Genomic DNA, 27620 nt, shown 5'->3' on the forward strand with positions numbered 1-27620 from the left:
TCATTACACATAGAACGGGAGTGTTGCGTCTAGTACAAGAAAAAACTATCTGACTTATTTTTTCTTAGATTCTTAAAACCAGTTCACTAAAGTTACTCTCATATTTCTACTAATATTTTATTTAATCTCAGTTTGTTCAAGTTTATGTGTAAATGTAAAAGGAAAAATATGATAAAAAAATTTAATTAAAGGGTCGTGCATAAATAGTGTCACATTTTTTAACAATTATTTTTGACCCCCTCCTCTTTGCCGCAAAGTGTCACACTTTACAGTTCCACTATACCCACGCCTTATATTTTTGAGAATAATAATTATTAGATGTGTAGTATTTATTTTGATTTAAAAGGATTTACAGCAAAAAATATTAAAATATTTAATCTACTGATGTTAAATAATTTTATTTTTAACAAAATATGAGAGCTCTCAATCCTTTTTATTTTCTCCCTCTCTCTTATTGCAAAATGTCACAATTTCACGGACAGCACCATCCCCCCTCTTCCTTCAAGAGCATCATTTATGGATAACAGCTAATATAAAAGATACCAATGGTCTGGTAAGAATTATTATCTCATCAGAAAATAAAATGAGATTTCATCAGAGAACATACATCGCATTCTCATTAATATATAAACAATCATTATATTGGAACAAATATTTTATTTAACATCAGTCGCATTATGCTAAATGTTATGCGTATTATGTATGCGTCCTATATTAATAATTACGAGGAAAATATATTAAAAATTTGAACTAATGTAAAGATGATGAATGGGCAGGAATGTATCTACGTGGTCTAAGGGGTCCACTCCTTCCCCCCAAAAAACATATATATATATATATATATATATATATATATATATATATATATATATATATATATATATATATATATATATATATATATATATATATATATATATATATATATATATATATATATATATACAGTCCCTGGCCAAATTATTAGGCGCACTATAAGTTTATATGTAAAATCTTAATTATCAGGTAATACTATACAGCATTATTGTTTTTACGAGGCTGAAACCGGTTTGCATTTGTTTACGTTCGTGTATCAATTGGTTAACATCGTAAAGCCATACGATAAAAATAAATACAAATGGGAAGTATTTAGAAAATCTCCTGAATAAAACCCCATTACATGTATGTTTATAAATAAAAGTATTGCATAAAAACTCGTGCAAAACATGTAATTATTTGGTATAATTATTATAATATACTAAAATAATACCTGATATAATAAGTATTTATTATTATTTTATATTTATATAATATATCGTCTAATTTATCGAATTATCAAATTTATATTTTATATTGTCTAATTAAACCAATTGATACACGAACGTAAAGAAGTGCAAGCCGGTTTCAGTCACGTAAAAACAATAAAGCTGCATAAGTATCACCTGATAATTAAGATTTTACATAGAATCTTATAGTGCGTCTATTAATTTGGCAAGGGACTATATATACAGGGTGTCTCAGTTAAGCGTTTCAGAACTTCTAAGAGGGGTAGGGAGCATCCTGACGACTCGAAATCATATAGCAATGTGGGGTCGGAAATGCTTCCCTGAAGCGGTGACGTGCACAGAAGCACCATAAAGAAAAGACCGTAAGTGAAAAATCGCTATAATAATACATTGAAAAAATGGTACATGGGCCAAAGTAAGTGTTCGAAGTTTCTGCCACCGGCTACAACGTACACCTCATATCTCCGGCGCATGGACATTCGAACATTCTGCAATACTCCAGGCATATCTCGCAGGCAGCTACTGTGATTCTTGCAACCAGCATTATCAACAGGGGTGTCATAAACCAGTGTTTTCATATTACTCCAGAAATCAAGACATGATAGGTCGTTTGACTATCACATGATAGGTCGCTAGACATGATAGGTCGTTTGACCATATAACTTTTTCAATGTATTATTATAGCGATTTTTCACATACGGTCTCTTTTTTTTATGGTGCTTCTGTGTACGTCACCGCTTCAGGAAAGTATTTCCGACCCCACATAGCTATATGATTTCGAGTCGTCAGGATGCTCCCTACCCCTCTTAAAAGTTCTGAAGCGCTTAACTGAGACACCCTTATATGAAAACTTCTTAGTAAGCTTTTCATCCAAACAGTTTTGAGTCATTCTCACAAAAGCATTCATTTTCCTATGTCAGTATACTTTATTCCTGTTTTATGACTTAATCACGTTTTTTTTTATAAGTGGAAGGTGTTTTTTAGAACGTATTTCAACAAAATAACAAGATTACCATTTTTAATTTTTATATATTTTTTAAACTGAAATATTACCATCCTTACGTGTCCTTACTATTGAAATAAAAATTAAAAAAAAAAAAGGAGTTTCTAAGAAAGTAAGTAAAATGCTTACAGAGCTGCATTTCTATTTTAGGATATTGAAATATATGTATACAAAATATGAAATATTAAGAATACCAATTTTAAGTTAAGTATTAAGAAAATCAATAAGGAAGTTACTTGCCTTTCAATAGTATCAATTTAATCTACACGAAAAAAAGATTTAAAATATAAATTTTTAAATAAAAAATATATCCAACAAGTGATTAATTTTTAAAAAAAAAAGTTTTTAATATTTTTGAAAAAAAAAATTAAACAAGTGATTAACATTTTTTAATAGCTGTTAATATTTTTTTAAATAAATATTAAACAAGTGTTTACCTTTTTTTCAAAAAACAGGTAGCAATATTTAAAAAAATATATTAAACAAGTGATTAACGTTAATGTTTAAAAAAAAATGTTAATATTTTTAAAAAAATCCAAAACCACAAAGCTAAAAAGCGAGCAAGGGGCATCTAAACAAGTATATTCTACTCGGGGTACTGATCTAACACCTCTGCAAGTTACTGTTATCGTGAAATCGAATAAACAATGAGTTGATTTCAAGATAAAAAGAAACACAATAGAGTCAACAGGTCCCCTGTTAGAACCATGTTTTCTTCTGAAGAATATTCTTGAGAAGAATATTCTTGAGAAGAATATAAGAGCTGCCAAATGCAGTTTTTATTCGAATCAAACAACCATTATTAGTGTCACTTGCTTTTCATGAGATGAATGGTCTCCTGATGAAATAATTGAGCCTTAAAAGAGGCACTTCTCCTCTCTTCTCAAAAGAAAAAAAGAAAGTATTTTTACGTAAAAAGATTAATTTCTCTGTTAAAGAACTTAATTGCTCAGCAGGACTATAAGCAGGGATCGAAAAATTCCGTAGTTTTGCTGAAAGTAATTTTTCCCTAATGGGGTTCTGTGGAAGACTCACAGGGGTTCTGAAAGTTTAAATTCTTTAAGCCAGAAATGATTTTTGAAAGCTTTCATTATATTTCGATCCAAACAATAAATTATTCGATATTATGGTTATTTTTATGCAATGATTTAAGTAAAACAACAATAAGGGAAGAATTAGCATAATTTTTTGACAAAATATTTCCTCCGATAACAATATATTGAATGAATTATTATAGGGATATGCATTTATAAAATATGCTTTCTTATTTTTCATCGAACTTTTCAATTCAAAATAAAAAGATAAAATCCTAGAAATAAGTATTATCTTTCTCAGATTCAACGCTCATACGAAAATGAACTACAGTTCATTTTCGAAAAGTTAGACATAGAACCTATAGTTTTAAGTCTATTATTGATAAATCGATGATTGAATAAATTTCATTCATCATATTTTATTTTATAACCGTAGTGGAACAACCGACCCAACCGACCCCTACTAATATTCAACTCTATATCCTTGTAATATTGAAGCCAGTCCAGAAGACAACAAAACTCCTGGATCAAGTATTGGGAGAAATTTTGCCTGTGTGGAGGATTTTTTGATGCAACTAACCCACATTTACGTTACATGGAGAGGAAAGCCACGAAAACCTTCCACTGTTAGCCTAATGGTAAGGGGATTCTAACCCATGACCCGTCTACCACTAAGGATATCTTACGTCAGCACTGTGGTCGGTGCTAGCCGGGTGCGGAATTCGAATCAACCAGCTGTCGCTGGGTTCAAACCTGGTTCACTTCACTGTGAGGCGAGCGCTTTATTCCCTGAGCCACCACGGTTCCATTCGTCATATTAATATGATCAAAATAATTTGCAGTTTTTATTTACTTTTTGGTTCAATTCACAGCTACTAATTTTGTTTATTAGTTTGGAGGTCCTTCCAATATATGCTCAATCATTTAGGGTTCCGTAGCCGTAAAAAAATTGGGAATCTCTGGTCTAAAGAATTGCAGCTGTTAACCAATAATTAGGTATTTTTAAATTTATAAGTCCGAATACTCTTGTTAAAATATAAATAAAAAAGATTGATTCCTCTTTACATAACACCCGCACATAATATTCTTAAAATCCCCCTTTTTTTTAACTTGGATGAATTCATGTTTGATCTCGTTTCGACCTTTGATTATTGAGGTGGGAATTTTACAAATTTAAAAATTTAAATCTGTCTGGCAATCACGAGAAGTGCTCACTGATCTCGTATAGCTGATTATTTTTAAAACAATCGTACTTAATAAGCAAATGAATTATCGATAGGAATAAAATTAGCTAAAAAGAAGCGACGTTCAGAAATATTTTAATACTGAATAGTAATGCTATAGATAACTTTAAGTAAGTTCAGATAATCGTGGAACAATCTCATTCCGTGGTTCAACTACGAACCTGGAATAATATGTGCAATAATTTTCAAAATACAAGTAATTCCTCATCAAAAATTGTAATTGTTTTTTTTCTGGTCTATTCATATTAGAAACGTTAAAAAGAAAACATGCTTTAGATCAATTAATTTGGTTACTTTTTTATAATAATAATTTTTTTAAAAAAATTGCCTTTTGCTTAGCTTTTTAAAACGCAACGCCAATTAGGTTCTTTCCGTTATATGTTGGTAGCTAACAAGATGGTTAATCTAATAGAAAGGTAAATCTAATTTTATAAATAAAGGTTGAAAATAAATACAAAAAAGTCACTGAAATTGGGAAAAAAAAACAATAAATTTTATTAAACCCAAAACAAGAACTTTTCCTTCTTAAAATTGCATGTATAAATTTTATACAAGAAAAAGTTAATCATAACAAAATTAATCACTTCCTTATTATGTTCAGACTTTAAAAACAGCTTTAATGTATTTTAATGAGCAAAAAAAGAAGAAAAAAGTATAATAATCGTGAATAACTTTTGATCTGATTATCGGATCTTCACGTACTGCGTTTCTATAGTTTGTTCAAGAAAGCTGGAAAGTTTGCACCCTTAATGTTAATGTTTCGTTTTACGTATTTCACCATTTCTGGAGAACTTTTGAACCGAATAGAAAAAATTTTACTCGTAATTTTAAAACTCGGTTATCCAAAGATAATTCCTCAAGAAAAAATTAATTCCTATTTATTATTTTTTATAATTTAATTTAATACTGATCGAAGAAAAAATACTGATTTACAAGGTATACACATTTTTCTCCATTTCAAGAAATGTTACTTTATATGTAAATTTTAAAAATTTGAAGGAAATCGACCAAATAGTTCCAGAGAAATCGAAATTTAAAAATCTAACTTTCTTAAAATTCAATTTTTCTGGAAGTATTGGAGCGATTTCATTTAAATTTTAATACAAATAAATATGAAATGATATAAACTAAGAAATAATAAATAAGAAATTATATAAATAAGAAATTATATAAATAAGATATATATATATAAATAAGATATATATATATAAATAAGAAATTATATAAATAAGATATATATATATAAATAAGAAATTATATAAATAAGAAATTATATAAATAAGACATAAATAAATAAGAAATAATATAAATACGAAATAATATAAATAAGAAATAAATAAATGAGAAATAAATAAATAAGAAATAATACGAATATAAATAAGAAATAAATAAATGAGAAGTAAATAAATAAGAAATAATGCGAATATAAATAAGAAATAAATGAGAAATGTTATTTTTAATATCTACTTCTGATTCATTAAATTTTAAAATGATCTATTTCGGTACCAAATTATTTGGGGAGCTATAAAGACTTCCTAAATATAAAACACTATTTAAATTATAAAAGAAGTTAAATTATTTTTTTAGACAAATGACCTTAGAAAATGTTATTTGTGAAAACAATCTTTTTCATAAGTCGTTTAAATAATTTTAACAATTTTATTGTGATAAATTTAAGTATGAGTACAAATCAAAATAAATTCCTAATAATTCCTAAATAAAGCATTAATAATCCATAATTCTATATTCAGTAATAGATAAATAAAAACGTTTCACTCTGTTTAAAAGTGAATTTATGTTAATAAATATATCACTTATAATATCGCGTCTCATTTATTATTCCTTTTTAAAACGGTTTTTCTAAGTGAGTAAAAAAGAAATCTAGGGTAAGATATTTCTTTTAACATTTAATTCATATTTTTATTCCGTAAGCATTCATATGTTAATATACATCCCTAAAACCCTCTTACATTGTCCTTAACCTTTCCCTCATAGTATAATTTTTTATTATTTTTTTCGCGGTTAGAGTTCGTGCTTAGAAGATGATGTCATATAATAAAGACATACCTTTTTTTACAACCAAAGTTATTGGAGTTTATTTAAACACTTTCTTTTTCGTCTTTTATACTATTTCATAATTTCGAACCACTTTTCCTCAATCAAAAAACCCTCTGTATGAAATTGTATATGTTTAGAAACTTAAAGTTTTCTTTTTTTATTTTATTTTAAAACAACGTAATATTAGAAAGAACAACTCCGCTTGTAATTTTGACTAAGCAAATTTTATGAATATGTATTGCCATGAATTGTATCGATCATTTCCTCAATTTTTTTTTATTTATTTAATATTTTTTTTTGCTTGTTGTAATTGTGACATTTTCCAGAGTTTCGGCGGGCTTAGAAATTTGTAGGAATAATTTTTGTTTTCAAGTAAAAGTTTAAACAAAGTAATTTGAAAAGTTAAATTTTTTAGTTGAAATTATAAGGCAATGATTTAAAATTTTCAATATAAATGTAAATTTAGTTGAATAACATATTAGGTAAAATGATTAATTGAAATAAATAATTATTGATCAATGTACACAATTATTATTTATAAGGAAATGATTTTAAGAGAATTTAGTTCGTTATAACAGAGAGAAGTTGAGATGTTTGCTAATAAGAGATCCATATACTTTTTTTCGATTTATTTGGATAAGTTTATATTTGTTAACTCAAAAATAGAAAATTCAATTTTGTTGCTATTGGTAAATAAATCAGTTTACATTCTGAGCTAATCAAACTCTACCCCACAATAATGGAAGAGACACTTTCACTTCTCAACATTTTTATAAATTTCTCACGAAATACTCAGAGAATTATTTTGTAAATTTAGAGTTATTTAGTTCATACGATTTTTCATACCCTGAAGAAAGTTTTAAAGCTTTCAGAGGATTGAGAAGATGACAATAAATTACAAAAGAAAACTAGTATTTTTAAACAACCTGTGCCAGAAAATCAGGCGATTAGCTTGTCACTTGTATCGATTACTTCAATTGTTATTTGCAACAACTGCATGAAATTTCGTAATTCCAACTTAAATATGATATGGATATAGTATAGTATGGATTTGTAGACATATGGATATTTTAATAAAAAACTAATTTTATTGTCTTCCGTTTTTATGCTATAACTTTAAAAAGATTCAGTAAAATCAAACAAAACTTTTAAAGCAATTTAATATTAAATACAATTTTTTTAAAAGAATTTTTTGAAAAAGTTCGCTTAAAACTACGAAAGATATGATTATTTAAAGTAGTTCTTTTGTGCTGTTTAAAATGTTAATAATAATTTTTTTCTTCATAATTTTGTAGTGAATCGTATTTGGTAACAAATGAAAAAAGTCTTATTTGTATATCTTAAAATCGTAAAAAGTTACGAGAAATTTTCTGTGTAATTTTTGTACCATTTAAAATAAAGCTCAAAATTATTAGAGGTTTTAATAAAAATGTTTCTATAAATACTGATCAATGTAAATTTGGGAAAAAATATCGAGATATGTCGTGAAATGCTGATATTTCCTACGATATACCATGATATTAAATTTTCAATTTCGACAAGCTCTGGTAAGCAGCTATCTGAAATCTAGTAAGCAGCTATCTGAATAAGATTTTTTTGTTTTTAGTTTTTACGCAATGTTTTTGTGTTTTATTCCAATTAAAATGCAATAAAATGTAGAAACTTTTGCTTTGAAAGTAAATATGGTATGTATCACAGACAGAAGTCTTAAACATTGAAGCTGTTATCAACTTTAATCCACTCTCCGAGCATACACTTGAGTTAAAAAATATTATTCTGAATTTTTTGAAGTATATTAAAATGTTATTGAAGTGAGCAACAATTTTAAGAACTCTGTCTACAGATTGATAAATGTCTGTCTATATAATTGCGTTGTTTCCTGGATGACCTTTCACACACCCGACTTAATGAGGATGTCCTCGGATGATGGGACAACTCGGTGGACAAGGACAAATCACCACAAATATTGAAAAGATTACTCTTACGCGACGACAGGAAATCATATTCAGGTAGTTTCTTTTCCATTGACCATTACAAACATATTCACCTACAAATATATTTGATAATCTTATTTTATAAAAACAGTTATCTAGTATAAATTCCTTTCTCAATTTCTTTGGATGAAAATTAAAAATTCAATCATCTAAATCAGCGATTCTTAACCAGTGGCCCCAAATATTGCCGAGTAAATTCCTTGCAAATCACCTTGTAAATGCATAAAAATATGCTTGCAAAAATAATTTTTAAATATTTTTTATTAAATAGCTTTCAGTGGAATAATCGAACTTTATGTGGCTTGATGACTCTGAATGAGTTTTCTTTCAGAAACTACGATATCACTATTTTTCCCATTTACATCTTCCCCAAAATTTTCCCCAAAAAGAAGTGTGACAACTATATTTTACATTCCATATTTTATTTATTATTTTTCTTTTACTATTTTCAAAATTTAGTAAAGAGATTTAATATAGAGAGGAAATAGGCCTATTTAATATAGAGATTAAATGGGCCAGCTTAACTATATTCACCGATTAAATTGCTATGCTCCCTTTTTAATAAGTATCTTAACCTGAAGAGGTATGTGGTATACATTTGATTTGGTATGGTTTCTAGTGATTGATAGGCATAAATAGATTGAGAATTACTGATCTAAATAGTTAGGTTTAAACAAATAACTATAATCAGAATTGTCCCTTTTAGACTAAATCTAGTATGTGCTTCAAAACTTTCATTTTACTCTTTTGCTTCAATTGTTTTAATTGCATGCATGGGTGTATGCTTGACCGATCCAAAAAAATTGACCAGTAGACGTTCTGGTAAAAGATTCTTAACAAGGATGAGTTCATTGTTTATCCTTTCAAAGTATTTAATACTTGTTGATCTTTAACATTTACCGAAACACGCAATTTCAGATGTAGATGCAAGTCAAACATCACATCAGCAACAGTAGATAAAATAATGAATTCTAAGCGGATAGATATCAACTACTGCAGAATTGTGGTTGCTAATAAAAGGTGAGCAATTAGAAGCAAATAATTTAGACTTCTAATGGTTTGTATTATTTTTAGATAAGTGGTCTTACATTGGATAAACTACGTCGTAAAGTGTTAAAGTGGTATTCATCCAGCAACAGGCTTAGAACCATTACATATTCAAGATCTGATGTGCTTAAATTATTTTAAGAAAGTTTTTAGTAAGAAAAGAAATTAATCTTAAAACATGAAAAAATATCTTATAAAATATTTTTTTTCTAAAAATATATGTATGTATTATAAAATATTTTTAATATTTATTAAATTTCATAAAAAAATTTAAAAACATTTTTTTTATAAAATATTTTTTTTATAATATTAGGCTGTTAATAAAGTTCTACAGCACCCTTGCAGCATCCCTTGCTGAGAGATCTCCTATATAGCAATAACGAATCAAAACCCGAAGTTCAGTTTTATCCAAAGTCATTTATAGCTAATTGATGAAAATTTAAAATAACAACAACACAAAATGAAAATTCATAAAAGTTGAAATTTTCGAAACTGTTGCAGAACTTTTTTAACGGCCTATTAATATTTTTTTTGTATAAAATTTTATTTTACTTTTATTGACTTTTTATTTTATTTTATAACCGTCGTTGAACAGCGGACCCAATTTTGAGTTTACGACTACTAATGTTCAACTCCGTAGCCTTCTAATTTTGAACCCAATCCAGAAGACAAGGAAATTCCTGGATCACATAATGGACAAACTTTGCCTTCCTGAAGGGCTTTTTAATGGAGCTAACACGCATTTGTGTTACAAGGAGAGAGAAAACCACGAAAATCTTCCACGGTTGGCCCACAAGTAAGCACTGTGGTAGGTGTGAACCGGGTGCGGAATTCGTATCGACCAGCCATAACTGGGATTCAAACCCGATTCACCTCATTGGAAGGCGAACGCTCTATCCCCAGAGCCAGTTATAAAACTTTTTGATATGAAAATGTTATTGAGGCAATCATTATTTTTAGAGTTAGTTTCCTTCAAAGTTGTTTTTTTCTTTTGAGACACGTAATGTAGTGTAGAGAAAGTTATTTTTTTTACATCCATAAACTCTTATGTTTGAAAATTGGCAATGCGTCTCCTTTTGTTTGTATTTCGAATTTGTCTTAAAGTAATTAAATCGCTTATATTGACAGTCTTATGGATTTTTCGATATAAAAGTAAAATAAATTTAAAGAAAATAAATATTTTTTTGTAGCTATGTACTATTAAAACTAAAGATTAAAATACTTTTGAACTTTTTGAAAATTTCGAATTAATTATCAAATGTTGGTGTTTTTTTATGAATTTTTAAAATATTCCGATAAAGTTTTTTTAAAAAATCAAATTTTTCCCGTCTTTTTGACACAATTAAAGCCAAATATTCTCCTTTCATTAAAACGATGTTTGGATTATTTTTATTAAGATAACTCTTTGTTGATATTTATCGAGATTATACACTCTATAACAAAAAAATCGACGCACCAAGAAGCACTCACGCCTGCACACTGCCGAGCCAGATTACACTGGTGCATGGCTCGATCAGTCTGGAATGATGCCGACTAGGGACGTATAGTCTTTAGCGACGAATACCGCTTCCAACTGTGTCCTGACGATCATCGAAGATATGTTTGAAGACGCACAGGGCAGAGGGGAGATCCTGCCTTCACTATTGCACGCCACACCGGTCCTCAACAAGGCATTATGGTCTGGGGTGCCATTTCCTTTGACAGCCAGATCCATTTGGTCGTCATTAGAGGTACACTTACTGCACAGCGGTACGTCGACGACATCCTAAGACCTGTTTTGCTACCGTTCCTTTTACAGCACCCTGGGCTGGTTTTTCAGCAGGACAATGCCAGACCACATACGGCACGTGTTGCTATGAACTGTCTGCAAGCTTGTAAAACTCTTCCTTGGCCTGCCAGATCACTAGATCTCTCTCCCATCGAGCATGTCTGGGATATGATGGGAAGGCGATTGCATCTGGCACGGAATGTTGATGACCTCGTTCGACAATTGGATCGAATTTGGCAGGAAATACCGCAAGAGACCATCCGGGAGCTTTATCGCTCTATGCCACGCCGTGTGGCAGCTTGTATCCAGGCTAGAGGCGGGTCAACACCTTATTGAACTTGTTACTGTAACTCTGCAATAAATTATTCAATTGTTCTGAAATTTTAATCATTTACTATTCTGTACATTGTCTTCCTATCCACCAATTTTCGTTTCAATCGGACAACTCCTTCTTGGTGCGTCGATTTTTTTGTTATAGAGTGTACTATATTAATACTTATCTAGAATTTCTGAGTCTGCTTTCTACGTTCACGTTTCAACAATCAACAAAGAAGAACAAATTTTAAAGATTTGAATAACTAAATCCTTGTTTTCAGTTTTATTTATAATAGTTTGGTAATAAATTTAAAATCCATGAGATTTTTCAAAAATTTCATCAAAACTCACGTTTTTTTACATACTAATTTCTTTATAACCAAAGATAACAAAATAATGAATTAAAAAAAAATAGAAATTCTCACACTATGTAGAAAGGTTCAGTTCAATTGCAAAGTTTAACTATGGGTGCTTTCCTGAAATAAAATTAAAGATCTGATGTCTGATTCTGATAATATTTTATATCAAACATTTTATCTTTGAAAACCTCTTTAGGAAAAAGTTTCGACTGTGCCGATCAATGTACAGTTAGTGTTGAAGTTTTAAGCTATAAGAGTTTCTGAAAAGTGTAAAAACAATTTATAGATTTTGCAAAAAATAAAATAACACATTGAAGAACACATTACTGTTAATAAATAAACTTTATTTTCCAGTTTTCATAAATTATTTTTTCAGAAACATGGTATTTATATATATGAGTCTTCTGATGTATGGGTGACATTATTTTCTCTTCAAAATGTAAATCAAATAAACCATGATGGAAACTAATAAATAAATACATTTTAAGAAATTTGAAACATGTAGCAGAGAAAACGGCTGAAGCTTTATAAACTATGACATTATAACAATATACATCCCACATTTTAAACTGAGCATTTTTACCTTATTTTTCCAAACATATCACTTTTCCAGATGTATATATTTTCTATTATAAATAGCGGTTTAAATTGTATTAACTTTCCTATCTATTGATTTAATAATCCTAGATCTATTATTAAGCAGAAACATTTTTATAAGAGTTTTTCCACACTTCTGCAAACGTTATTGATGAATGAAAACGATAGAAGATACTTAATGGTAACGTGGCTCTGACAATGACTGTCCATGCCATAAATCCGTAGAATCCTAACTGTACAGGACTGGCTTCAGCTTTTTGCATCTCAAACGTATAAATTATCCAAAGAGTAAGATTCCCCATCATCAAGAAAGCAACCACTTGCCTTCCTGGTTTTGATTGGTCGTGTTCTGGTAGGTAAGTAGATCGGCAGGTAATTTCAGCCACAAAAAGAGACTGTAACGTCACTTGCACTATCGTTAGACAGCTTGTTACCATCACAAGAAGATTTGGAACATAATCCTTCGGGGACAATGTCCCTGCGATTATGCCAAACATAGCGTAAACATATAAACCGTAAGCAGCTACAGTAAGAAGAATGTCCCGTAAGTGATCAGTTCGGTCTGCTTGAAACTTCAACTGTTTGATGCGAAAGAATCCGACAATAATAGTGAAGATTGTCATAACCATAATTGCACTATGAGAAACATCGGATAAGAAAATGGCGAGTAAGCTGTAATGTTCATTCTCAATCAAAACAAAGAAAACTATTAAGCAGATTGTGGCAATAACAAGAATTAGAAGACCGAAAAATAAACCTTTGCTGGATCCAGCGCAGTTCATTTTTGGGAGAGTTTGTACGCTTGAAGCACGGGAGAGTCCATCTTCGAATTCTTGGTTTCCATGAAAAACTGGGTCTTTGCCAATGTTTTTCCACATCACATACAAAACAGCAGCTCCAATTAAACTGTATTCCACAATGAATGGAAATAAGAAAGGAGATGAATCAGACACAATGGAGCCCATAATATCTTGCTTCTGGCATGGGTTGCTGTTGTTTTTAATGTAGTTTTCTGTTAAGGAAAAAAATACTATACTTAATTTAGTTAAATAAGCATACTATGTTTAAGTTTATAAGCAATTAATTAAGTTTGATTGCATATACAGTTCCAAAACTCATTGCACATACGTTAGGGTGTGATAGACGACAATTACATTAGCAAAAATCACTATACAATCCATAGTCTAAACGCAAGTAGTAACGCAACAGACGGCATGAACTTTTCTTCTGGGTCTGGAGTTCTAACTTTGTGCCTGGACTCTTTCTTCTGGAGTCATATGAAAGCTTCATCTACGACGATGGTCCCATAGATTCCGCCGAAGACCTTGTTCCCCGGATGCGTATTTGCAATACAGCGGCGTTTAACGACTCGCTTTTTTTTTGTTCTTTTTTAAAGATTTTCCTCTTGGCTATAGTTGGTCCTAATTATAATACAAACTTTTATTTTTTTTTAAATTTATTACCTAGGGGGCGGGATAGCCTGGCTGGTAAGGCACTGGACCCATGTCCAAGAATTCGTGGGTTCGATCCCTGCCGGCTGAAGACTCCCCATGTAGTAAATGGTGACTGATGCATGTTAAATCTGTCGAGTAGCAAAATCCTCCATGTTCCCATAACAAATCAATACCTCTGGGGATACTGATAGAGGAGTTTCCTTATCTTCTGGATTGGTTCAAAGTTACAAGGCTACAGAGTTGAACATAAGTAGTCGTAAAACCAAAATTTGGTCGGCTGTTTTAAGACGGTTATTTATATATTACAAAAAATTACCTAAACTAAAAAAGTGTAAAAATTAAGATTTTTTTTTCACTAAAAGAATTGCTTAACAAGGAAGTGGGTCGTTAATGGTCACTGGATTGGAAAATAGCTGCCCGGATATCCGTTGCTACTGACTGCTGGACACCATAAGAGAGCTGCCTGGGTGTTTTCGCCTATGTACGGCCGTCACTCTTTTGACGATATAAAGCCTACGTTAACATTGGCCGCAATTTTAAGCAGTTCCTGTGTTGGGAGATTTAGTGTTAATTAATTTCATTTTGTTGAATAAAGTATTTTTCTTCGTTTTATCGGTTTCTTTTCATTCCATCTCTGTCTGTTTTGTTTCCCATCATTTTGTGACACAGCATGTTTTGTGCTCTAGCGCTTTACGACTTTCGTTCCGACCATGGATTGTATGGTGATTTGTGCTTGTCTAGTTGTCTTCCATCTACCCTAACGTATTTACCACGAGTTTTGGGGCACCCTGTATATTATTTTTATACATTTATAAATCTAAAAAGATATTCGGAAATCACATGGACAATGAGACGAAAATGATTTTTCGTGAAGAAGAAAATAATAAAAAAAGTGAAATAAATTAAAATTCTTTTTTAAGAGATATCTCAGCGATATTTTTAACGGTATTTATATTAATACAATAAAAGGTATTTCTAATGGCTATTAAAAGTTTTACATTGTTTTAAACTAAATAAATTTATTGCGAAATTAAACATTAGAATGAAGTTGAGAGGAGAAGTTTTTAAGGGAAAAAAAACTAAAAATGAGGTTGCTGTAATTTTTTATTTCGCAAAAACATTTCTATTAAAATTTATTCGGATCCAGTCAAATTTAATTACAACAATGAAACACTTATGGACTTGAACTTCCGACCACTCTTCTTTTGTGTTTTCATTTTATTTAGTACGTGAAATTGCTTCAATTATATCAACGTTTATTAAGGTTGCCTCATTTGTTTCTGACTATACTTACAACATGTTTAAAGGAAAACCACCCATATATGATATAATTGAAGATTTTGTAATTAAATGTTCGTAAATAGAAATAACAAAAATGATTTTGAGAGTAATGAAAATAAATTTCTTCACCTGTAAAACTTCTTCAAAATTTTATATGTCAAAAATATTGTAAAATTTTATGTATCAAATTTGTTGTAAAACTTTTTACGTCAAAAGTAGTCTAGTCTTTTTAAAATTTTGAACGACAAACTTCATGTGTCTCAACTATTGTAAAACTTTATGCGCTCGAAATCGTAAAATTTTATGCGTCCAAAATGTAAAGTTTTAAACATCAGAAAAATTGAAAATTTTAATACATCAAAAGTATTGAAAAATTTCATATGTTAAAAATATTGTAAAATTTTAAATGTCAAAATTTATATAAAATTTTATACCTTTAAACTATAATACAATTGTATACCTTATAATCATTAGTATGTTCTAAGAGTTCACTATTATAAATTTTAGAAATTGCGTCATTTAACATTTAAACAATTTATTTCGTGAAAACGTTAGCTCTTTTTGACTATTTAAGTTTCCAAATTTTAGAGCTATAAGTATAAAAACGACCAAATTAAACTTCATCCTGCTCTACTTTCCAGTCTAGCTGATTTTAGTTTATACTGAACATTTGAAGACATTAATTGGTAAAACAATATAATATCCAATTGTTGTCCAGGGTCAGGGAAATCTCACTCAATTTATTCAGTTAACAAACATATTTCCCGGATACTTCATAAGTTCAAAAGTCATGAAATTTGATGATAAAGTAGTATAAGTAGAGGATGCAAACTCGATTATCAGTAAATATAATTAAATACTGGATTGCTCGGAAAGTAATTTTATTTTCAACAGAGGACATTGTTACATTTTTTCATAGCCAACTTCACACTTAAGTCACATAATCATTATATTTTATGACAGTTAATATAGCTTGTTTGTGAAAAGGTTAGATTGACTGTTCGTAGTAGTTTTTTCGTTGGTGCTCTTTCAATAATGGAAAAGGATAAAATATAATTTTTGGTATATTTTACTCTTTTACTATCGAAAAATAGAAATAATATTCAACCAAGACAAAAACTTATCCGATGTGTATGGAGAAGATGTATTGCTAGTACGACAATACCAAAACTGGTTCGCAAAATTCCGATTAAGATGCACCACGTTAATTTAAGCTGATGTAGACACGATAAAGGCATTATTTAATGTAAACCGGCAAATAATAACTTGTGAGATCACTTCATTAAACTTACTGAATTCGACAGCTCATGATGATTTGAAAAGCCTAAGGTTTAATCTCAAAGCGCGACATAGGGGTTCGTCATGTTCTTACTGAAAGAAATTTGTGCCGTCACGTTGACGTCAGTTATTTGCTTCTCAAACGTAAGGAAAATTATCTTTTTATGAAGCGCCTCATCACAGGGGACGAGAAATGGGTCGTCAACAATAATTTTTCTGCTTTTTCCAATATTTTTAGAAATAAAACCTTTACTTCAAATAAGAAAGTTAAAAATCACCGGGATCAGTTTTTTGCCAGCAAAGAACAACCATTTTATGCTCGTGGAATCTTGCGTCTGCTTGAAAACTGGCAAAGGCATTGGTCCAGAATGGGCAATATATGATTCAATAAAATATTTATTCGCTATGTGAAAATCCCTTTTAATTTTCATAAAAAAACGAAATTTCCGAACAACCCAATAATTTAATTTATTTGATAACATTACAGCGAATTATAATAATGAAATAATTACAATTAGTTACGCGAAATTTGTGCATTTTTGCGAAACTTTTGTATTTACCTCTAAATGGCAAAATTAATTCTTCTAAGCTACTTGGATGTCCTCTTTCTTGAGAAAGATGATGTTTCACTATTTCTTGTAGTGTTTCTTTCCCAACTGTGCGAATCCAGACACAAATATTTGTAGCAACAACATGCATCAAACCAAATCTTGCTAGTACTTTAAACTTATGAATGTTCAGCTAAAAACAAGGAAAATATATTTAACCAATGAAGCAATATTATCCTTATGAATGCATACATATTTGTTTCAAGAGTTCTCAAGATTAATTGTAAATATTTAGATAATAGGGTATTTTGAAAAGTTGATATAAAATTATTTCATGCTGAAAATGCGGTTTATAGAATCCGGTGTCCCCAAAATGATTGACAATCTGATCAGACATTTTGGGAACACCGGAAATTCAATTAAAGATTAATTGAAAGAGACAGAAATGTAACAGCCAACTGCTTTCAGCTCAAGGAACAACACAACTTATTATCACCAAATCTAAAAATTAGATTCAAAACTGGTAAACAGATTACGTTGCAAGGAAGAAAAACCCTCAGACCATTCCAACTGAAATATTTGTACATGCATCTATAAAATTTTGACCCCAGACTGCCTTCCATGATATTGTTGCGAGTGTGGTTTGCTTTGAAAACAATGTCTTTTTAGTTAGCCAAGATAGTAAATAAATCCAAAAAGTTAAAGCTAATATTATCGTCAGGATAACGAAACAACCTATGCGTAAAAATATTATTGTACAAAATTATACTGTTTTGAAAATTAAAGATAATTAAATCCTCAATAAATCTAAAAACAAATTTGATATTTAGTGAACAATTTTTTTCATAATATTGTAAAGTTAAGTCATCCAGAAATGACGAAAAAATACAGCCTTGTAGTGCTCCATCTATTTGAATAAAAAAAAAATTCCCTTATGAAAATAATTATAAAAAAACACAGATAAAATAGAATTTCCCAGCAATCAAATTCGCAATTTAGGAATATTTTTATAATTGTGGTAAAACTCAAAATAACTTCTTTTAGCTTCGAAAGTGGAATGCTATTAAAGAGATTTTGGAAACCAAAGATCTCTCTAGATTTAATTTTATTGCATTTAATAAAATATAAAATTGACTGATTATTGGTAATAATCCATTAAAAATCTGCTTCAATAATGTCATTAATAATTTAATTTAAGTAGTTAGAGAAAATAGGGCAATGTTTAGTTCAGTAAGTAGTGGACCCACAAGTGATCGTTCTAAATTTTATTGGTATTTAATGAAATTTTGGGAGAAATTTTAAGTATAGAAATTGTACATTATTAATTTTAATTTTTAAACTCTTATAGAAACCTAAGATTTTTTAACAACAATATTATTGCTTAAATTGCCAAGCATAAATTATTTACTAGTTATTAACTACTTATTTAAAAGTTAGAAATAGAATTTTTTACAAAATATAGTATAATTGTTATTAGCTTTGTCTATGGTGGTGTTACTACAAAAATTCTTTTGAAGTTGCTGAATAGCTAGATCAGTTCTAGAAAAATTAGTTGAACTGTTATAGCTATTTATAATTCCCTTATTATTAAGAATAAAGTTTTTAAAGCAATGATGAAGGTAACGAGAACTATTGGAAATCTTTAAATAAAAGCTATTGTAATAATTTAAAAAGCGTAATAATTTAAAAGCCGATGAAGAAATTATATCGGTTCATTGTTAATTCTTCTTTAATTTTAAAAAATTTTTAAATAGTAATAAATATATTTTTGAGAAAGTTTAATACTTCATTTAAACATTTAATAAATTTCTGTTTTTGAGTCTATTCTTTTTGTTGGCGGAAAATAATTGAACATATAGAACATATTTTGAAATTCTAGGTTATTTTATAGACATTTTATTTGTAACTTTTTTTTAATTTTTCCATTTCGAAGAACCTTTAAACCCTTAATTAAACATATATTTTCCTTATGCGTAATAACAAAATTCGTCTTTAATTTCTCTCTTTTTTTTAAATTTACAGTTTTTATTTCAACTACATAATTCTTACCACGTACTTCTACATTCGATCAAAAATGCACGCAAATAATGTTAGCGATTTCTCTCTATCCAACTATCCAAATAAAAATGAATGCAAATTTCAATTTTTATCAATAGCCAATACAATCATTATAGCAACACGCAATGCATGAAGTCATGTGTGGTGCATATAAAAACATTATACTTAATGATTTTGGAACGTGCATTCATATTGCATGTACCTGATGACAGTAATTTGAGTCGATACAAAGGTGGATTTTACTTCTACTATTAATAGTTGCTATATGCGTTTTGTTAATATGCATTGGGGTTTTTCAGCTACATTTGTAAACCCCAAAGATGAGTACACTGTTATAATTTCAGAGTGTGTTTAACTTTTATATTATTCACGTTTCTGCAACCTTAAAATAAGGTGCTTAGTTTAGCCATATTATCGTAATTTTGATTTACTTTAACTTCCTATTTAGCTATGTGACTAATTCGCACCATTCGTCTATTTTGGAATTGAAGGAAAATTTCTGCATTATTCTAAAAAGAAAAACTGCTAAGTTAAATTTTTTTGCTTTATCGGGACATCATTTATAAAAGGGGAAAATTTTGTGCTTAAAAACACAGATGTTCTCCAGGAATAAAATATTTTTAGAAGATATATGATATTTGAGATATTTCTGAATTTTTAAAAAAAAAATCTTTTTAGTGGCCGTAATTTTCATATACATTAAATGAATGCTTTGACATAAAAATGTAATATTTGTTTGTATATTCTTTGTATATAATATTGTTTGTATATAATATTGTTTGTATATTCTTTTTGTCTCTTTCACGGTCCTTTGTAGGGAGAAAATATTGTTCTAAGTACATTTTATGGCCAAAAGTTTTAAGTTAATACTTTAGACTATATTTAATAAAAATAGAAACATAAATAGTACAAGAGAGCTCCATATTATATCTTTATATAATAAAATTTATCAACTATATTCAACTAAAAAATTTTAGTTCATCCAATTTATGTAGTATATCAATTTATAATTTATAGGATTGTATTTTTTTGATGTTGATGCACGCATTCTTGACGACGCATGAATGCAAATTCAAACGTTTAGTAAAAACATTTAATTGGTGAATTTAACTATAGTTTACAATCATAATCTCAGCGTAAAGGAAGAAAAGTATTATTTATACTTACGCTTAATGTTAGTATGACATCTCTTTATAAATAGAGTAATTAGAATGCCTTTACTTACCCTAGCATTTGCAAAAATAAAGTACATCTGGGCAAATGTAAACATCATTTGTAGTACAGGATTAATACCAAGGAGGATGCTGTAGCATGGTGAAGAAGAAGGAATCTCAAAAAATGAACCAAATTCTAAGCCATTATACACCATAGTTCCTAAGCCAAAAGCTGAAATTTTAAAATTTATTCAGTTCCTTAATCAATGGGATGCCATACGATTTAAAGTGACTAATGTACTAAAATTAGAAAATGAGCAAATGAACTGAGCATTCGAAAAGTTTAATAACGGTGACTAGCCAGAAGAAGTCGGAGTCGCGTACAGTAAAATAACTTAAAAACAATGTGATAAACACAATTATGTAAGTCAGAAAGACAGATGGCCGCTGCAGAACTAGTTTACAGTTCCGAAACGGCTACCTCTCTCTTAATTTTTAATATCAGTGCTTATGGCTTCCTTAAAAATATAATATACTGTCGAGCAAGTTAAGCTGATTAAATATTTCACTGAACAAAATTTATAGAATTTTTTTTCTTAAATTCTGCACATTTGTATTCAAGTTACGAGAAAAATAGTTATATACCAAGTTGTTCTGTGATTAAGATAAGTGCATCAAAAGACACTACATTTTAAACGAGTTTGGGCTAAAGTCAATTTTTAAAAGCATTGTATGAAATGATTATAACCATCGGATTTTTTCGATATTTCCTTAAAAACTCATTAGAAAGTTAGCTTTTATTAACACAGCATTTGAAGAAAAAGTTTCCAATAATATTCTAAGAACACTCTTCAAATCACAAAGTTACAGCAATTTCCCACATGCTGTGAAAGAAAATCTTTATTTTTAGTATTAGTAATCAAGTTTTTTTTAAATATAGTGAACCTAAGCTACAATTTTATTTTATTTTAGTTTATTTATTCTTTTACCAAAAAAGGATTAAGGCTTAATTAAAAATGTGTAGAATATTGCATTAATATGTGGGTGATTCTCACGAAACATGACAATTCGGACCAAAATATTTCTTCAAATTTAAAGTCTTCAAAATAATCTAAAATTTTTTTTGTATACTTCTTCTTAGCTACACTTATTAATATCCTACAGACAGCAGTGTAGTTTATTGATATTTGCTCGAGGAAAAAAAAATAGAAATTCACTAAATCTTGAATGCCAGGAAAATGACATATTACCTTGGAAGTTTAAAAAACAGTCATTTTAAGTAAATAGTAAGTAATTAAACTTAAGCCTTTATGTTAGATGGACCATAAATTGCTTAAATTAATTCTTTTTATCCACTGTAGAAAAAAAAACAAAAATTTTTTGTTGCTGATATGTGGAGAATAAAATTGTGTATAATAATCAATTATTAAATAAATAAATAACTTTGATTACATCCAAGCATATTACTATCATACATAAACTTGGTATTAGGTTAATATTTGCTTTCCCTCTTTACAGCAGTTAAAAAGAATTTCTGGTAACACTTCAATGTACTGGCATTCATAAGCCAGGAAAATGATAACCAGAATAATGACAAATTCGCCATTTTATAGCATATAACTTTACTTTAATTTGATATTTTGGCCGAACACGTTTATATTCTGCAGAAAACAGCAGTATTTTTTAAAATAACTCAGATAAATCTAGTAGTTTTTGTTATTAATGATTTCAAGAAGCCAAGAAAATGACAGCATAAAAACCTACTCATCTTGAAAAATTTTTTGAAATAGATTTTGAGCCAGAAAGTTGGTTCTTTATTCATGCAACAAAACATGTTCAGATAGGAGGGTATCTAATCAATCTATTAACATAAGATATTGATTCCTGGCGCTATCAATTTTGGTTATAAATCACGAAATAAAAGTAGCCAGGAAAATGACAGATTTTCATGGGACAAACAAATTATTGACGGAAAAAATTATTTTAAACGAAGTTTTAGTAAACAATACCCTCTGCGTATATTCTAGAAATGCTTACATAGGATGAGATAAAAAAAATTAGATTTTGAAAAATGTATGGGAAGTTATGAAGCTAGTTATTATTGGAAATATTGTTTGGGACATGCCAGGAAAATGACATTTTGATATTCAATTAAATTTTTTAAGTATACAAAACAGTCAATGCTAGTGCAAAGTCATTTTAAATTGCTAACAGTAATGCTCTTTATTAATTTTTTTTAAAAGAAAGTTCTTATAGTATTATAGTATTAGATCTTGGAGCAAGGGACAGTGAATTGTCATGCTTCGTGAGAATCACCCATATACATTGAAGAGCCAAAAAAACTGGTATAGGCATGAGTATGCAAATAAAGGGGTATGGAGCCAATCAAAGTACATCGCTGCGATCGGCACGCGTATATAAGACAACGAGTGACTAGCACAGTTCTTAGGACCTTGAGCAGAGCTCTCTTGAGACTTCGAGGAGTAAGGTTGTGTTGTGACCGAGCTCCCTAGCTACAATGTCTACTACGCACAGATTCGGACGTGGAGGTAAAAGGATGTTTAAATACGAGTTTCCTCCCGACTACAACTCAGACTCTGATTACGATGGAATGAATGAACAGGACCTACAAGACGCAAAAAGGAATTACGTGGACTACGCAGATAGAACAGCCACACTAGAAACCATCGATAATCTGATTAGCGACGCTGAACGCCAAATTAAATTCTTCGAATGGAGATTCAACAGAAACGGAAAAATGATACACTACGACAATCATCGCAGATTGAGAATTATCAGAGACAGATACCGAGAGATCAAAGAGAAAGGATCCTACAGGGAACCAACTAGGCCTGAGACTACAGCAAAGACCAGTACTACCGAAAAGACTGAAACTCCCCTGCAGTCCGAGACCTCTGAGACTCCGGTTGAACTCATGGATACTCAAATGCCTGATTTGGATACTGAAACACCCAGTCCTGAACCGGAGACAATAACCCAGCCCACCATCGAGATGGATACCACAGAGACTCCTGATCTCGTCGAGAAAAGGAAAAAGAAAAAGAAGAAAAAGATCAAAGCTAGCGTCAACTTGGCGACGCAAGCGGATGATATTCCAGAGGGCGAACCCATCCACCCAAACCCAGATCCAGCTCCCGCCACCCAAGCGGATCCAGTACCGGCAGAGTGCGGGGAGACTGCCGTTCCGGCGGAACCCACTGCTTCTACCACTACAGCAATGGAAATTACTCCAAACAAAAAGCTAAAGACCCTCATCCGAGGACTACAAGCAGACACGGATATATTTTCCATAGAAAAATACCTCATCGAAATTGGACTTAGGCCCGAGAAAATAGTTCAGCTCAAAAGGAGGAGTGGTCAGGAGCTTAGGCCCCTCCCACTTTTCCTCGTCATACAGACTGACACGCCCACCAGTAGAAACATCTATAACATCATCTCAATGCTTGAGAGAACTGTTAAAGTAGAAAGATTCAGAGGCGGAAGATATCAGATACAATGCTACAGGTGTCAGAGATATGGTCACACTCAGCGAAACTGTCAAGCAACCAACCCTGCCTGCCTGAAATGCGCCGAACCCCACTACTCGTACTTATGTACGAAGCCAAGATCATCCCCGGCGAAATGCATCAACTGTGATGGTGAGCACCCAGCCTGTTTTTCGGGCTGCGGTGCAAGACCCAGGAAAACCTCAAAAGGAAGAAGAGCCCCACCCAAGACACCCACCGACGCAGCCAACAGATTTCTGCTCCTCTTCAAGGAAATGAAAGAACTTCTACAAAACGAAGAGTTAGTTCAGCTGCTTCGATCACTCCTGCCAGCCCCGCAAAACTAATGGAGTTTTGCACCCTCAAAAGACTTAGACTGACATGACACCGCAGATTCTCTACTCTGCGATTACATCTACAAATCCTAAATCTACTAGTAAATTATGACTTACTAGCTCATGACTTCACAGATTCGATGAATCGGTGAGTGGCGCTTCGCGCCAATATACCGAGATTGTTACCATTCATAGCTCATAGCACAGTTCTTAGATCGGTTACTGCTGCTACAATGCCATGTTATACAGATTTAAGTGAGTTTGAACGTGGTGTTATAGTCGGCGCACGGGAGATGGGACATAGCATCTCCGAGATAGCAATGAAATTTGGATTTTCACGTACGACCATTTCACAAGCATACCGTGAGCATCGGAAATCCGGTAAAACATCAAATCTACGACATCGCATACATATTTGGGATGCCTTGCAACATGATGTTCAGAAGATATCCCCACCCCCTCTTACTCCCACTGGTTTATAGACAACCCTGCAGGATTCATGGTGTCAATTATCTCCAGCACTACTTCACACATTGATCGAATCCATCCCACTTCGTGTTGCGGCACTTCTGCGTGCTCGCGGTGGCCCTACACGATATTAGGCAGGTATACCAGTTTTTTGGCTCTTCAGTGTATATATATATATTGATTCATAAGGCGATCAATAAATTTACGTAAAGAGTTTTTTTTAAGACAACTACTGTCCTGTTTTTCTTTAAAACTATTAAGCACAGTACAAAAAATCTCTTTTATGGTTCTTTTAAACAAATAAATAGTACGAAAAACGAATGAGAAACCATTTCATTTAATTTTTAGAACACTAAAATGTCCGCTTTTCTATTGAGTGAACACGTGTCCCGAAACTCATGCAAAATTTGAATCTTGCGCATTTTTGCGCCATAAATTACTGCCAACAAGAAAAAAAGACTGTTACTGCTAGTAGCCCATTGAAAATAGAGCTCTGCGGGAAAAAAATGCGTCGATGAGAAATATTTTGAGCATTGTCTTTCTCTCAACGTGCAATTTCCCGTTTTGATGATCAGAGTTTGGTGTAAAACTTATGCGATTTAACTCTGTTGAACTACTTTGTGGTTTTCTTTTTCAGAATTTTAAAGGTTACGCTAACATTCTCACTATCACTCAAGCCTTAAATGATAAAATTGCATTGTAGTTCAGCTACATTAATGCAAAAAGGTCACTTAAAATTTCGATAAAAGTTTGTGTATTTCAGCCCTCTCCATCACCTGCTATAATGCTTTCTACATAACCATCCACTATATACTTTATGAATCAATAAAAAACTTACAATTTTTAAATTAAAAACTAACTTTTCTATCAAAATTACATCTTGTGAGAATTTTAGGGCCTTCTCTGTCGCCATTAAAGCCTTGCACATCTTTGCAATGTTGCACATCTTTGCAATCAGCTTGTCACTAACCTTCAATATATCTGTTCATAATAAATTTTCCATAGATACCTTAAATATTTTTCCGCAACTCCCTTAATGAGAAAATTAAATCTGAAATAAGGTACCTGAATGTTAATGAACAGTGCTGGCTCCAACTAAATCTGCTATTAAAATTGTCCGGCTATTTAAGAAAGCTCCTTGTACAAAATTTAACAACTAATTTATTACACTAATTAATATATTGACTTACCTATTGCACCGATCCTGAGAAACAAACTTCCATGACTTCTGTCATTTTCTGAAATTCGATGCTTTTTTTGCCTAGGATTAATAGTTGCTAGATTTGTTTCTGGGAGTTCTTTTCTTGGAGCTTTTTCTCCCATTTTCATTCGTAATCCTTCCATAAGATTCAACTTTCTGGAAGGTTTTGATGTTGGCTCTCTTAAGAGATATGTGTAAACATAGAGAAGGAATAAAAGACTCACAGAATACAAGAACACATAAAATCCCTACAAAGAAAATCGTAATTAATTACAAGATGTAAAAGGTAACAAGATAATATTTTTAACAGTTATTCAAAAGTAGCTGACAGTTAGAAAGATCAAATAAATAAAAACGAATGGAGATAGTAAACCATGGTGCCTGCGATTCTTTTTGAACTTAGTAAGAATGCAGTAAACCATACAAATCTATCACCTTTTGTCTTTATTTATTGACATTATTTTTTGGACTTAAGTAAAAATAAAAGTCTCTGGAATGGTAACAATATTTGTCCGATGTTTGCAAATAATGTTGATAGGCGCTTGTAAACAATCCATTCAAATTTGTAAATATTCCAAGTTTGTAACGTCTTCATGGATGTAGTTTGTCGCAAATCTGTATGCCTTTCTTCTTACAAAGATTTTTAGCAGAATTTATTGACACGTTCAAATTTCAAATAGATCTATCGAAGTAAATGGTTTTCTCAAATTTTTTTCATTGCCTCTCAAAATGTGCTAGGATTTCGTTGAATTTTTATCAATTACGCGAGTTGTAAAAAAAATAGTATTCTTAAATTTCGTTCTTAAAATTTTTTAAAAAATATACAAAAACAAAAGCAATTTTTTTGAAAAACAAAAAGAAATACTGCTATTATTTCGTATTCTAAATTTATTTTAAAAGTAAAATAAAATCGAAGATGCCTAATTTTGTCATTTCTTTTAAAACATTTTACTCCCATTCATCTGATTGTATTAAACCTTACTTCTATATCACTTTCATTCTGTTTTAAATAGCTTGTGATTATGCGTTTAAATTAACCAACTTTCCTGAAAAAACTCATATTTCTTTTGATAAAATGTAAACATAAAAGAATAGATAACGAAAACAACTTTAATATATAAATGTCATATAAATCAGTTTCAACAATAGGCAAAAATACAGTATTTTTTATATTCTTCTGGGCTTCTAATTGAATTGATGAGCAATGAATATTGAAATATTTAAAGGAAAATTATAACAACATTGCATCGAGTTTCAGGAAATATTGCACATTGGTGTGACCTTACTTTTTCATCAACTCCTTATATTTCACTTGGGAAAAAATTTTTTGTGATCAAATTTTTTTGATCGTGCCTAATTCAAGTGTGGGGATAATAAATTATTATTAATGTGGGGATTAGAAATTAGTTTTGCTTCTAAAACTACAGATTTATTTTTAAAATAACATTTTTAGCCTATTTATTGTACAAGTTTAAAAACATTACAAATTGCAAGGGGTTTCGTAAATGTAGTGACAATCTTCTAAGGAAGTTAGGACAGACGATCAGTATTAAAACTATATAGAAACTCATGCCCGGAAATGTCGCCGTATCTGGCTAGGGGTGCTTAGCTATTATGACCTGTTCAAAAACACGAGAAGAAACAGTTCATAAT

General features: G+C 30.6%; 1 protein-coding gene across 2 annotated transcripts in view; it reads right to left on the bottom strand.

The window, feature by feature from the left end:
- Positions 1-12410: 12410 nt before the first annotated feature.
- The window catches only part of LOC107451013 (proton channel OtopLc), a 99524-nt gene continuing 84314 nt past the window's right edge, over positions 12411-27620 (bottom strand). For both annotated transcript variants that reach the window (XM_016066966.4, XM_071187244.2), the window contains 4 exons: positions 25957-26215; positions 20529-20689; positions 17258-17438; positions 12411-13696 (listed from right to left, as the gene is read on the bottom strand). In XM_016066966.4, the coding sequence (XP_015922452.1) occupies positions 12783-13696; positions 17258-17438; positions 20529-20689; positions 25957-26215 (1515 nt within the window). In that variant the 3' untranslated portion in view covers positions 12411-12782. The remainder of the gene's footprint in view (positions 13697-17257; positions 17439-20528; positions 20690-25956; positions 26216-27620) is intronic.

This window comes from Parasteatoda tepidariorum, chromosome 11 (genome assembly GCF_982258835.1).
Source record: "Parasteatoda tepidariorum strain Cologne lab strain chromosome 11, Ptep-v5.0, whole genome shotgun sequence".
NCBI lineage: Eukaryota > Metazoa > Arthropoda > Arachnida > Araneae > Theridiidae > Parasteatoda > Parasteatoda tepidariorum.